We start from the raw sequence: 14,235 nt of genomic DNA, 5'->3' as shown, positions 1-14,235 counted from the left end.
TCATATTATTATAGGGTCCTTGGTGCTCTCTGAGCTTGGTTGTTTCCTTGCAGACATTTCATTACCCAACTAAGTAATATTATCAGTGCTAGAAGGGAATGTGGTTTGTTTTCTATGTTTGTTTATATGCAAATAGCTTGTACTATCACTGATCCCTTCTAGCAACGATGTTACCTATTGGATTATGAATGTCCACAAGAAAACAACCAAGTTCATTGAGCAATTCAACCCTGAGTTACAGATACTCTCTTCTATTGGTATCATCATCATCATCATCATCATCATCATCATCATTTTATTATTATATCATTGTATTACAGAATTTTGAAAGATGTTGTCTTGCTTTATGCTTAACACCTAAGCATATTATATATATTTTATTTCTGCTGTAGTGAGGTCTTAGGGATTAGAAATATATTTGTATAAGACCATTATGAATTATTTAACAAACTATAGTTTGAATGAAAAAACCTGGATGTGTGTGAACTATATATATATATTAAAAAATTCACCTATTCTAGGAGAATCCTGGTATTCTACTTTTGATAGGATGAGATAGGACTTTTACCAAGAGAAAACTGAGTGACATTGTAGAGAGTAAGGAAAATGGGTTTAGCTGAGATATCAGGAACCATTGCCTAGATCAGTGTTTCCCAACCTTGACAACTTGAAGATATCTGGACTTCAACTCCCAGAATTCCCCAGTCAGCGAATGCTGGCTGGGGAATTCTGGGAGTTGAAGTCCAGATATCTTCAAGTTGCTAAGGTTGGGAAACACTGGCCTAGACATCAGAAGCTGAAATAGTTTTAAGCCAAAATTGATAAAATATCATTTAAAACTGTTTTAGGCATATGTCTTCTTAATTCATTGAACAATAAGGAGGAGGGACAGGTAAAACACAATCAGACTTGCAAGATTCTATTTTTATAGCTGATTTCAAGAAAAATAGTTTAGTCTTCCTACATTGGCCTAGGTCAGTACTTCTCAATAATAATAATAATAATAATAATAATAATAATAATAATAATAATAATTTATTAGATTTGTATGCCATCCCTCTCCAAAGACGTGGGGCTCAAATAGTGGGGCGTGTCCCCCTCCCAGGGGGGGTACAGAGCGATGTTAGGGGGGCACATGTGACCTTGGGGAACATGCATGGTCTCTCTTGATCAGTTCCCCCAGACGGGAGTGTTTTGCCAGTTGCACGCTGCTCCGAACCTGAAAGAGAAGGCAGCCAGATAGGGCCAGGCGGCTGCATGGGTTCTTGTTGTTTTCAGTGGACGTGGTAGCCATGAACGGCGTGGTGAACCCGCAGCTGGACAAGGAGGAGCATCCCCTGCAGCTGGGTGAAGGCTTCAAATGGCACCCTAAAGGCTCCTTCCACATCATTCGCTATGAGTGCCTGGCAGAGGCGGCACCTATGGGCCAACCCTGCAACCCCAAAACATTGGCTTGATTAAGCTGGCCTGGTCCCGTGTCAAAAGACTAAAATTCCATTGAGCCAGAGGTGGGCAGCAGGCAGGATGGGATGGAACACAGCTCCACCAGCGGAAATGAAAATATGTGCACAGCTCCAGCTGATCGGCAGCTGTCACTTCCTGGATTATTGGTCTCGGCTCGGCTCTCCTTTCCCCCCCTGTTGCTGCTGCTGTGTCTGCGCTACTTACGTTTTTCCTCTTCCCTCCTTCCTGGCCTCGGACGAGCTTCCCTCTCTCCTGCCTGGCTCCCCTCCAGCTTCTCGCAGCCATCTCCTGCCTGAGGTGCAAGCAGAAGGCGTGGGTGGAAGCGTCAGTGGTAGCATTTATACTTCTGGAAGCACCCATTCACCTAGTTACCCAGCCTGAGGTGGGGGGCGACCCAGGAAGGAGAGTGCAGGAAACACAAAGCAAATTGTCACCCCAGCGAGCAACACTGGTAAGGTTGTAAGTCGAGGACTTAACAGTTCACTTGAACGATGATGATCATTCAAGCCACTCCCATCTGATCACATGGCCGGCAAGCCACTCCTACCCAGTCACATGACCATTAAGCCACACCCACAAAATAAGCCACACCCACAGTGTGGCAGTAAAAAGTTTGGTTGCCCTTTACTGCATTGAGCCCTAGATTGGAGAATTGAGGGGGTGTGCAAAATGTTTACTTCTTGAGGGGTAGGGGGGACGGTATAACAAAAATAATTGAGCAGCATTGGCCTAGGTATTGGCCATTACCTGACCTTTCCTAGCACAATGGAGATGACAAATGAGTTCTTTGTACTGAGTTTCTGTTTGCTTTCTGAAGAGACATCCAATAGTGTTCATATGTCTCCAAACCAAAGATCTCCATAAAATAAATTAAAATATATACATGGAATATTTTCCAGTAAATATGAGGGCCTTCCTTTTGATCACAGTAGCAACTGCGCTGTCTTCTTGTTTACCCTCCATTTTGTCTCCTTTCAGGGCGGCACAGTAATCGGAAGTGCTAGGTGCATGGACTTCCGCAAGCGGGAAGGACGCCTGAAAGCTGCTTGCAACCTGGTAAAGAGAGGAATAACCAACCTATGTGTGATTGGTGGTGATGGAAGTTTGACTGGAGCAGACACTTTCCGAGCAGAATGGAGCAATTTGCTACAGGAGCTGGTTAAGACAGGTACCACAGTTATGCAAAGGCAAGTTAAGAACTGCGGTCAAAAGTAAATACAGTACAGATCAGATTCGAAAAATGTGACCTCCCTGCTGCAATTGGATCGATTTTTTTCCCTTGCTTGATCCACTTAGTTGCAAATTTGAACAACATTGCCTTTGCCTTGCTGATTCACAAGTCCTCCTTAAATCGTGATGCTACTCTCATTTCTGGGAAGATAAAAGTTTTACTGACCCAATCTGATGTGGTGGGTCAAGGGATAGGCTAGAACCAGAGTCTCAGTAAGGCAAATTAGGGATATTCTCCAAGTTTCCCTGCCCTGATTGTAAATATTTAAGTTTAGCAGAGATGCAGATGCAAAATGCAAGAGTTCACATAACAATCTCTTAAGGCAGTGATGGTGAACCTTTTTTTCCTCGGGTGCCGAAAACACATGCATGCATGCTATCGCACATTCGTAAGTGCCTACGCCCATAATTCAGTGCCCAGGGAAGACGAAAATGGCCTTCCCCGCCTCTCCGCAAACCCTCTGGAGGCAGGGAAACGAATCATTTCCCAACTTCTGGTAGTCCCTCCCCAGGCTCCAGAGGCCATTTTTCAACCTCCCCAGGCTCCTGAGGCTTCTCTGGAGCCTGGGGAGGGCAAAAACGCCCTCCCCCGTCCCCCAGGAAGCCCTAGGGAAGCCGAAAACGCACTTCCAGAGCCTCTGTGCAAGCTGAAAATCAGCACACACATGCACATTGGAGCTAAACTAGGGCAACAGCTCACATGCCATCAGATATAGCTCCGTGTGCCATCTGTGGCACATGTGCCATAGGTTCACCATCACTGTCTTAAGATATAATTTAAGCCAAATGTCTCTTTTCCTGGAGGTGCGCTGTGAACCCCAGGAAATATAACATAGTTGACTTGCAATGTTTCCAACACATTTTGCAGGCACCCCTATGGATTCTGAATCCCATTTTGCTCTACAAATTCACATTTCTGGCCATTTCTGCATCTCTGAAAGGCTCCCACAGTTTGTGTGCTGCGTTATACTCCAAAACTATGTGCTTTATTGCAATTCTGAGAAAGCCAACAATGTCTTTCCATATCTTTATATCTGTGCGTGTTCCTCTGTAATTCGGTCCCTGAGCCAAATTTTTCTCCTTTGTGAGAAAAAGTGTAAAACAACCAGGCTAAAATGCTGCTTTTTCCAAGACCTGGCCTACGGAGGTTTTCCATTCCCCCCAAGAAAATAATTGCATCAGTGATTATAATTTCTGCTGGTATTAAATTGGTTCTCTGTTCTCCGTTCTCTTTAAGGGAGCATCACAATAGACGAAGCCAAAAACTCCAGCCATCTGAACATTGTTGGCATGGTCGGTTCTATTGACAATGATTTTTGCGGGACTGACATGACCATTGGTACAGATTCTGCTCTCCACAGGATAATGGAGATAGTGGATGCCATCACCACCACTGCTCAAAGGTAAAGCCCGAAAATACTGTATTGCACCATTTTGTAATATTCTTCAAGAAACTTGGCAATATGGTATTTGAGCAGGAATTCAAGTATGAAAGGGGAGGGGGGGAAACCAGAATCAAATCAACTATGAGAAACAAAAAGTTTTTTTTCCTTTGCTATAAAACAGAAAAACAAATAAGGCCAGAAAGAAAAAATAGGCAGAAATAATATTAATATCTAACTGTCCTATTATAGGCTGACGATGCACATGCCAACTTGATTGACAAGTAGTTTATTCTAGAATAGCAAGCAGTCATTTAAAAAGTAAATAAAACTTTCAAAATAAAAAACAGCACATTGGATCAAGAATCAGGCAAAATGTGCAAATCATAGAAGTAGAATTTTTCTTTTTAAATTTTCTGCAGAAACTACCTACTTCTATTTCTGCTTTGAGCATTATGAATATATGTACATTGCAAATAAATGTGTTTTATGGTCACTATCAGTATTTTTATTTTGGTTTTATCTTACAGCCATCAGAGAACATTTGTGCTGGAAGTGATGGGACGTCACTGTGGGTAGGAAATTGTTTTGTTACACTGAGATTGGTTTAATGTGGAAAAGATTATCCTAAAACATTAAATCATGATTACTAATATATGAATAATGGTTGTGAGAATGGTCCAGTCTTCTTGCTCCTACCTCCCTGGGTTCTAGTATTAATTACTCCAGCTTGACATGAAAAGATAATTAGAATATTTTTCTTCAGTTTTAAATTAGGGAGGTCATCAAAATGTAAATGTGTTTAAGGTTAATTACAGTTATTACAATCAAGGCAGTTTTGTAAATTATGGTTTTGAGGCCAGGTTGTTTCCACTAATTATAGTTAAGGTTAGTCTCAATTTTTCTGGATTTTTTCTGGATTCAGGCAAACAATTTTTCTGGATTCAGGCAAACAGTTTTGTAAATTATGGTTTTGAGGCCAGGTTGTTTCCACTAATTATAGTTAAGGTTAGTCACAATTTTACTGGGTTCAGGCAAACATGAAAACGTCACTTTTTCAAAAATAGAACTGAACGTTTGTTGCTTGTGAAGAACATTGAAAAAGGAATAGGTCAGCCCAACACTTGGGTATTTATTTATTTATTAGATTTGTATGCCGCCCCGAGTCTACGAAGAGGGGCGGCATACAAATCTAGTAAGTAAGTAAGTAAGTAAGTAAGTAAGTAAGTAAGTAAGTAAGTAAGTATTGAAGGCAGAAATCTGTCAATTTTCTGTGGAGAATATAAGAAGTACTATATTTTTTGCCAAGTCTTGCAGTTCAAGTATGGATAACCTTTTGTTTCCCAAATATTATTAAATAAACCTGAGCATCCCTCCACATTGGTCTTTCTAAGAGCAAGGGTGTTAGAAAGGGTGCTGGGGTGCTGTTTCTAAGAACAGCACCACAGCAATCTTTGGGAGACCACAGCTTCGAATCCAGCTATTTTATTGAGATAGCACCTTCCTATCTTGGAGTTTAAGTTGCTAGTTAAAGTCTTGCACTATGGTGGTAACTGCTCACATTCAATTTTTTTCCACTCTTCTCCTAGTTACCTAGCCCTTATCACGGCTTTGGCAAGTGGTGCAGACTGGGTTTTCATTCCAGAATCCCCACCTGAAGATGGCTGGGAAGATCACTTGTGCAGAAGGCTAACTGAGGTAATCAAAATACAAAACATCCATATTTGAAAACTGGTGACTAATCACCAATGCAGTGCAAATAGACCAGATTATCTCCGGGACCGCCTTCTGCTGCACGAATCCCAGCAACCAGTTAGGTCCCACAGAGTGGGCCTTCTCAACTAAACAATGTCATTTGGCGGGACCCAGGGGAAGAGCCTTCTTTGTGGTGGCCCCGGCCCTCTGGAACCAGCTCCCCCCAGAGATTAGAATTGCCCCCACCCTCCTCGCCTTTCGTAAGCTCCTTAAAACCCACTTCTGCCATCAGGCATGGGGGAACTGAGATATTCCTTCCCCCTAGGCCTTACAATTTATGAATGGTATGTTTGCGTGTATGTTTGGTTTTATAATAAGGGTTTTTTAGTTGTTTTAGTATTGGATTGTTACATGTTGTTTTTATCATTGTTGTTAGCCACCCTGAGTCTACGGAGAGGGGCGGCATACAAATCCAATAAATAATAATAATAATAAAACAGCAGTGGAATTTCTTCCTTAGTAAGTATAGATATGCCTTGGAGATATTGTGGCTTCGGTTTCAGATTACCGCCATAAAGCAAATATCACAACAAAGCAAATAATTTTTTGTAGGGAAGGGGTTCGCTGAAGTTATACAGCATGTGCACTGGGTCTCACAATCAAAAGCCCGTCTTAAAATATAACCTCATTACATTTTTAAAACTCTGGCAAAATGATAAAAACAATAAGAGGAAAGAAACACATGTCTCACAAATTTCATCTGACCTTCTTTAAAGATTCCCTTCAAATTAAGCTGCTATGACTTCTTTCAAGCTATGATGATTTAAAATAAAAGCCATGCTGGTTTTAATTCTGTGTGTAAAAGTAATCTGTGCCTCTACTAGTCAGGTGGACATAATAATGAGTTCTATCAAAGTCACTGGGATATCGAAGGGAATTCCCTCTCTTTGTCTCAACAAGGTCTTCTGTAGGCTGATAGATCCCATTTCTCCAAATCCAAGTAGGGGTGGATTCCTTCCAGTTCAGACCAGTTCTCCCGAACTGATAGCGACCTGCTGGTGATGTCATTGAACTGGATCAGCTAGTGCCGGTCCGTGGGCTCTGCCATCTTTTTTTTTTAAAATGTGATTTTTAAATTGTTTTTGAGAAGTTTTTTTTTCTGTTCTACCGCTTGAAAGAGGGTCCTTGTTTGTTGCAGTATAGCATAAAATGTTAGAATAGGATTATACTGGACCTCTAGCATAAAAATGCTCTGCTTATCCTGATTCTATTATAGCCAGGATAGGACGGTACTAACTTGCTTAAGTCTGCACTTCTGGTAAATTTGCAACAGGAAAACAAAGGGCTCAATAAACATCTCGCTGATAAACAAGTTTACATCACTCCAGACAGGACTTTATAGGATCAAAGGGGGAGATTTACATTGCCTGAAGCAAACACAGGAGGAGACAGTGATTAAGGAGATTGGTTGTGATAAGGCAGAAGGCTTCAGAGAAATTAGGTGTGAGAAACATTTGCTCAAAGGAAAAAAGTTTCAAGGAAATTGGTTTATGGTATCTGGGGGAAAGGAAGGACTCAAAGATATGTCGTGTTTGAAGTTATGTTATTGGATGTTTGTGTATCACTTGACATGTATGTGCAATTACCCCCATTTGCTTATGCTCCCAAATAAAAAGAAGTACACAACCCTATACTGTGTCACTTCACCCAGAGAGAAAATGTGTCCAAGTCTTCTTTCTAGGATTCGCGTTCGTGAGTGATCCCACACGGCTGGGTTGCTCTTAGCCTCTCTGAAGACATCGTCTTCATCAGGGACTTTGACAGCATCCACACTTGTTCCCACTCCCGGGTTTATAGTTGACCTTTATTCCTTACGAAGCTCAGCTGATCAGCTCTTCAGCTGTGTTTCGGGCTGATTTTAAGCTACTGAGCATGCATCGATGGAAAATTGTGCAAAAAATGTGCACTAACATCGCTAATATGCACACCGGTGGGGAAGGTAAGTAGAACCCACCCCTGAACCCAAGACTGAATCCCATTTTAAAATCGATCTGTTTTTTTCCTTCCTTTTCTTGCAGACAAGAACTCGAGGCTCAAGGCTGAACATCATTATTGTGGCTGAAGGAGCAATCGATAAACATGGCAAAGCCATCACTTCTGAAGACATCAAGAGTGTGAGTGACTGAGGGCTGTTTAGGATTATTTATTTTATTTTATTTATTTTATTTATTTTATTTATTTTATTTATTTTATTTATTTTATTTATTTTATTTATTTTATTTATTTTATTTATTTTATTTATTTTATTTATTTTATTTATTTTATTTATTTTATTTATTTTATTTATTTTATTTTATTTTATTTATTTTATTTATTTTATTTTATTTTATTTATTTTATTTATTTTATTTATTTTATTTATTTTATTTTATTTATTTTATTTATTTTATTTATTTTATTTTATTTTATTTTATTTATTTTATTTATTTTATTTTATTTATTTTATTTATTTTATTTATTTATTTTATTTATTTTATTTATTTTATTTATTTTATTTATTTTATTTATTTTATTTATTTTATTTATTTTATTTATTTTATTTATTTTATTTTATTTTATTTTATTTTATTTTATTTTTATTTTATTTATTTATTTTGTCCAATATACAATGAAGCTTATAGAGATATAGTAGAGAAGATATAGGAGATATAGGAGAGACAATAGGACAGGGGACGGAAGGCACTCTAGTGCGCTTACGTGCACCCCTTACTGACCTCATTCCTTGCCTAACATTGCAGTGAGAGCCAAAAATAAAACTATGTGGGAAGTCAACTGTATGAAACCTTAACACTTTGGGTCAATTGAAAGACCCAGTTCAGACCACCAGGCAAATTAAGTGAAATTTTAACTACTTTCTCCTATTATAAGATGCATTTAGAGCAGTGGTTCTCAACCTTTCTAATGCCGCAACCTCTTAATACAGTTCCTCATATTGTGGTGATTCCCAACCATAAGTCTAGCACCAATTCTCCCAACAGAGCTTTAAGCTGATTGGCAGGAAGGTCACTTTAAACACCTGATTGGTCGGATTGTAAAAATATGTTCCAAGGCGCCAGAATAGAAGCTTTGATTCCTAACACCAAGGGAAATTTGTCTTTTCTCATGGTCTTAGGCGACCCCTGTGACATCGTTGTTTGACTCCCAAAGGGGTCCCGACCCCCAGGTTGAGAACTACTGATTTAGAAGATGGAAGATCTAGTATTTGAATGCTTCCCGTCAATTCTAAAATTTTTAGCAAACCAGGAAAGGTTTCATTCTTGTTTTTCTCTCCCTTTCCTCTACGTTTCCCAGCTGGGGAATTCATTGCAGGTGAAATATAGTTGACTAAGTCATTGGGATTTCCAAATGATAAGGGGCCTGTGGATAGTATATTTAATGGTAGCGGCTACAAAATGGTTTCAATGGAAGTAGTAGTCACTTGAAGACAAGTCAGTTATTCCACTACCCTCATCCACCCACCCACACACAATAAATAGAAGTCTGGGCCTAAAATAGAATCTGCAGAAGAAGAAGAAACAAAAAGAATGATGTTTAAGGAGGAGACAAACGCACAGCTTCCAACCAAGTAGCTTCCCAAACTTGCTACAGCTGTGCATGCATCCACAAGCAAATTGGGAAGTATCCTTTTATTCTTCTTCCACTCAATGCAAATGCTCTCCATAACCCTCTCTTGAATACATGCAACTGCAAGCAGTCTATCCAAAACTTTTAAATCTTGAGAGTTGGAAACTTGATTTGAGGGGAAGAATGTTGAGATTTACATGATCCCGGGGGCTGCATTCCACTTTTGATGCGTTAATTGTGGGATTTTGTCAAAAACTTCAATTGTTGTATTTCTCTTCCTTCTCCAGCTGGTTGTGAAACACCTGGGTTTTGATACAAGAGTCACCATTCTAGGACATGTGCAGCGTGGTGGGACCCCCTCTGCCTTCGATCGTGTTCTGGTAATAACAATATTAATAAACATTATCATTTGTTTTAAATGTGTTTTCCCGATGCTGCATTTATTAAGTTTTGGAACCCAAAGCAGGCATTTAAACTTCTGAGTCCTTTTGATTCTTGTACTCATAGATTGCCAAATTTCTGGCATAAATTTTTCAGAAGATGAGAAAATGAGCATTTCCCAAAATAGGAAAGATCATCCAGACTATAAAAGAATGGGGTCAAAAAGAAGAAGGCTCTGTGATAGACGTGGTAGATAAATCCACAGTAACTGAATTTAAACATGCCTGGGATAAACATATATCCATCCTAAGATAAAATACAGAAAATAGTATAAGGGCAGACTAGATGGACCATGAGGTCTTTTTCTGCCGTCAGTCTTCTATGTTTCTATGTTTCTATCTTTTTAGGACAGTGATGGCAAAACGTTTGGATTCAGTAGTCTGGCCCGATGCCATATAGGGCTCTATAGATAACAACCAACACTTGCAATTGCATTTGGAAACCAATCAGCAGCCAATGCAGCTTTAAAAATATTGTCATAATTAAGAGAATCCCTACGTACTGACTAATTCTTGATCATTTGGTATAGGCAGCAAGTCTTCTTGGTTATTGAAAAACTTCATTGTGTATATTCAGAGGCTCAAGTCTTATTTATAACCTTACATTTCATGCTTGAATTAGAACATAGGACATAGAATTCTTTTATTGGCCAAGTGTGATTGGACACACAACGAATTTATCATTGGTGCATATGCTCTCAGTGTACATAAAAGAAAAGATACATTTGTCAAAAATCATAAGATACAACACTTAATGATTGTCATGGGGTTCAAATTAGCAACCAGGAAGCAATCAATATTAATATAAGTCATAAGGATACAAGCAACAAGTTACAGTCGTACAATCATAAGTGGGAGGAGAAGGGTGATAGGAAGGATGAGAAGACTAATAGTAATGCAGCCTTAGTGAATATTCTTTTTGACTCATGCAGTATACAGTCCTCAGTGGAAGGCAGATGGGCAGCAATTGTTTTTTCTGCAGTTCTGATTATCCTCTGAAGTCTGTGTCGGTCCTGTTGGGTTACAGAATCAAACCAGACAGTTATAGAGGTGCAGATGACAGACTCAATGATTCCTCTGTAGAACTGTATCAGCAGCTCCTTGGGCAGTTTGAGCTTCCTGAGCTGGCGCAGAACGAACATTCTTTGTGGTGCTTTTTTGATGACGTTTTTGATGTTAGGTGACCATTTTAGGTCTTGAGATATGATAGAACCTAGAAATTTGAAGGTCTCTACTGTTGATACTGTGTTGTCTAGTATTGTAAGAGGTGAGAGTATAAGAGGGGTGTTTTCCTAAAGTCTACCACCATTTCTATGGTTTTGAGTGTGTTCAGTTCCAGATTGTTCTGGTTATACCACGAGGGTAGTTGTTCAACCTCCAATCTGTATGCAGATTCATCATTGTCTCGAATGAGACCACTGAACATGAGTTCAGCTGTATCTTCCTAAAATGTAATGAATTAAACAACAAAAAATCCCACTTCCTGGGGCAAAGAGCGATGAGGTTGATTTCTTTTCCTTTCCTCTTTTTTGGGGTGTGAAAACAATATCAGTTTGGAAAGTGCAGGTCTATATTATATACAATATAATATTTAAGTAACTTTATTTTCCATACTACCATTGAAGCTGCAGGCTCAAGGGTGGGAGCTGGGAGGTGCTTCTAGCAAAACACAAACACAACCCTACACCTTAAACAATCTGTAGGATTGTGTTTGTGTTTTGGTGTGAAAAACTGAGTTGTTTGCTTGAGGAATCACAGTAACTTCATAAAGCAATGAAAAGTACTATATTAAGCAAGGTGTCTCCTGATGCTGTTCTGTCATCTAGTTGTGGTTGCAGACTATTATTGCAGGCCCTATCTGGATCGGGAGTCACTGCTCACAGTCACTCATGCCCTCATCACCTCGAGGCTCAACTACTGTAACGCTCTCTACATGGGGCTACCTTTGAAAAGTGTTCGGAAACTTCAGATCGTGCAGAATGCAGCTGCGAGAGCAATCATGGGCTTCCCTAAATATGCCCATGTCACACCAACACTCCGCAGTCTGCATTGGTTGCCGATCAGTTTCCGGTCACAATTCAAAGTGTTGGTTATGACCTATAAAGCCCTTCATGGCACCGGACCAGATTATCTGCGGGACCACCTTCTGTCGCACGAATCCCAGCGATCAATTAGGCCCCACAGAGTGGGCCGTCTCTGGGTCCCGTCAACTAAACAATGTTGTTTGGCGGGACCCAGGGGAAGAGCCTTCTCTGTGGTGGCCCCGACCCTCTGGAACCAACTCCCCCCAGAGATTAGAATAGCCCCCACCCTCCTTGCCTTTCATAAGCTCCTTAAAACCCACCTCTGTCGTCAGGCATGGGGGAACTGAGATATTCTTTCCTCCTAGACTTCTACAATTTGTGCATGGTATGTTTGTATGTATGATTGGTTTTTATAACAAGGGTTTTTAGCTGTTTTATTATTGGATTGTCACATGCTGTTTTTACCGCTGTTGTTAGCCGCCCCGAGTCTATGGAGAGGGGCGGCATACAAATCCAATAAGTAAGTAAGTAAGTAAGTAAGTAAGTAAGTAAGTAAGTAAGTAAGTAAGTAAATAATAAGTAAGTAAGTAAGTAAGTAAGTAAGTAAGTAAGTAAGTAAGTAAGTAAGTAAATAAATAAATAAATAAATATTATGTGGTAACCTGGGATGAAAATCTGGGAAAAGTCCCAATTTCCCTAACATTTTAAAGGAACACCACCCCCACCACCCTTTTTTTAATGTCACAGGGAAGCAGGATGGGAGTGGAAGCTGTTATGGCCTTGATGGAAGGAACTCCAGATACCCCAGCATGCGTTGTCAGCCTGTCTGGTAATCAGGCCATCCGCCTTCCTCTTATGGAGTGTGTTCAAGTGGTAAGCATTTTCTCTCCTATCAAACTGATCTGTAAGAGATTAGTTTACCTTCATTCACACACAGGTGGGTTCTATTGTTTTAGCAAACCCTTTCTCTTTCTGAACAATGGCAGTTTCTTTAAAAAAACCCCAACCTTCTAATGTATTTGGGGAAAAGCCTTTAGGCTATTACAATATATAGTAAAATTGCTCAACAGTTTCCATAATCAGTAGAATCTTTATCAGCCTTCAAAAAGCCAGATTAAAGAAAGCTAGGAAAAAAACTGCTTGCGGAAAAGCACCATCAACATTATTGTCTAGAAGTGGAAGAGCAAAACAATATATCTGTGATAACATTGTTGAGACTCTAGAAAGTGTTATGTTCCTTTAAAAGAAATAAGGGGAAATTCACTGATTGGTTAAGACACGGCGTTGGTTTAGATTGCCGCCAAAAATAAACGGTTGTCAGAAAAAGTTTCCCGCGTTAAGAAAAAAGTATAAATAGGGCAACGGATTAGCCGTTGCCCTTGTTAGGAGTTGATTGTTAGAGAGAACTGTTCTACATTATGTCTCTGAAATAAATACTGTTAATACTGAAGCAGTCTCCGGTGCAGTGATTTAACAGAAAGAGTACAGAGAAGAGTGACAAAGATGATTAGGGGACTGGAGGCTAAAACATATGAAGAACAGTTGCAGGAACTGGGTATGTCTAGTTTAATGAAAAGAAGGACTGGGGAGACATGATAGCAGTCTTCTAATATCTCAGGGGTTGCCACAAAGAAGAGGGAGTCAAGCTATTCTCCAAAGCACCTGAGGGTAGAACAAAAAGCAATGGGTGGAAACTAAATAACTTAGAACTAAGGAAAAATTTCCTAATAATTAGAACAATTAACCAGTGGAACAGCTTGCCTCCAGAAGTTGTGAATACTCCAATACTAGAAGTGTTTAAAATGATATTGGATAACCGTTTGTCTGAAATAGTGTAAGGTTTCCTGCCTTAGCAGGGGGTTGGACTAGAAGACCTCCAAGATCCATTCCAACTCTGTTATTATTATTATAACATTGAATAGAATCTGAAATTATCCTTCTTTGCATAGATTTAATAATGTCTGTTGTTTTGCATTTTGACCACAATTTTCAAATATAAGTGGTCCTTGATTAATGACCACTCATTCAGTGACCATTTATGAAGGTGTTGACCTAGTGGTACTTAATGATCAATCACTGAAGTTGCATCCTAAGTAGTGATGGGCGAACCCAACGGTGTTCAGGTTCGGCAAGTTCGGCCAAACTTTACGCAAAATTCGGCCGAACTTGAACCCGAACGGGGAATCCCTCCCACAAAGAGATTCCGGGGGCGGAGCTTTGACGTCACCGGCAAGTTGCTAAGGACGCCAAGGTGATCACTAACTGGATTCCGTGGAATCCAGGAAGTGATCACCTTGGCGTCCTTAGCAACCTGCTGGTGATGTCAAAGCTCCGCCCCCAGAATCTCTTCCTGGGAGGGATTCCCCAGCTCCTTCCA

General features: G+C 39.9%; 1 protein-coding gene across 3 annotated transcripts in view; it reads left to right on the top strand.

Annotated features, from left to right (window-relative positions):
• PFKM (phosphofructokinase, muscle) overlaps positions 1 to 14,235 on the top strand; it is a 71,039-nt gene that overhangs the window by 37,167 nt on the left and 19,637 nt on the right. For all 3 annotated transcript variants that reach the window (XM_070740896.1, XM_070740894.1, XM_070740895.1), the window contains exons 5-11: positions 2,443 to 2,632; positions 3,932 to 4,097; positions 4,607 to 4,651; positions 5,666 to 5,774; positions 7,850 to 7,945; positions 9,682 to 9,774; positions 12,606 to 12,731. In XM_070740896.1, the coding sequence (XP_070596997.1) occupies positions 2,443 to 2,632; positions 3,932 to 4,097; positions 4,607 to 4,651; positions 5,666 to 5,774; positions 7,850 to 7,945; positions 9,682 to 9,774; positions 12,606 to 12,731 (825 nt within the window). The remainder of the gene's footprint in view (positions 1 to 2,442; positions 2,633 to 3,931; positions 4,098 to 4,606; positions 4,652 to 5,665; positions 5,775 to 7,849; positions 7,946 to 9,681; positions 9,775 to 12,605; positions 12,732 to 14,235) is intronic.

The sequence above is a fragment of the Erythrolamprus reginae genome, chromosome 2 (genome assembly GCF_031021105.1).
Source record: "Erythrolamprus reginae isolate rEryReg1 chromosome 2, rEryReg1.hap1, whole genome shotgun sequence".
NCBI classification, from domain to species: domain Eukaryota; kingdom Metazoa; phylum Chordata; class Lepidosauria; order Squamata; family Dipsadidae; genus Erythrolamprus; species Erythrolamprus reginae.
This window is presented reverse-complemented; position numbering and strand designations above follow the sequence as displayed.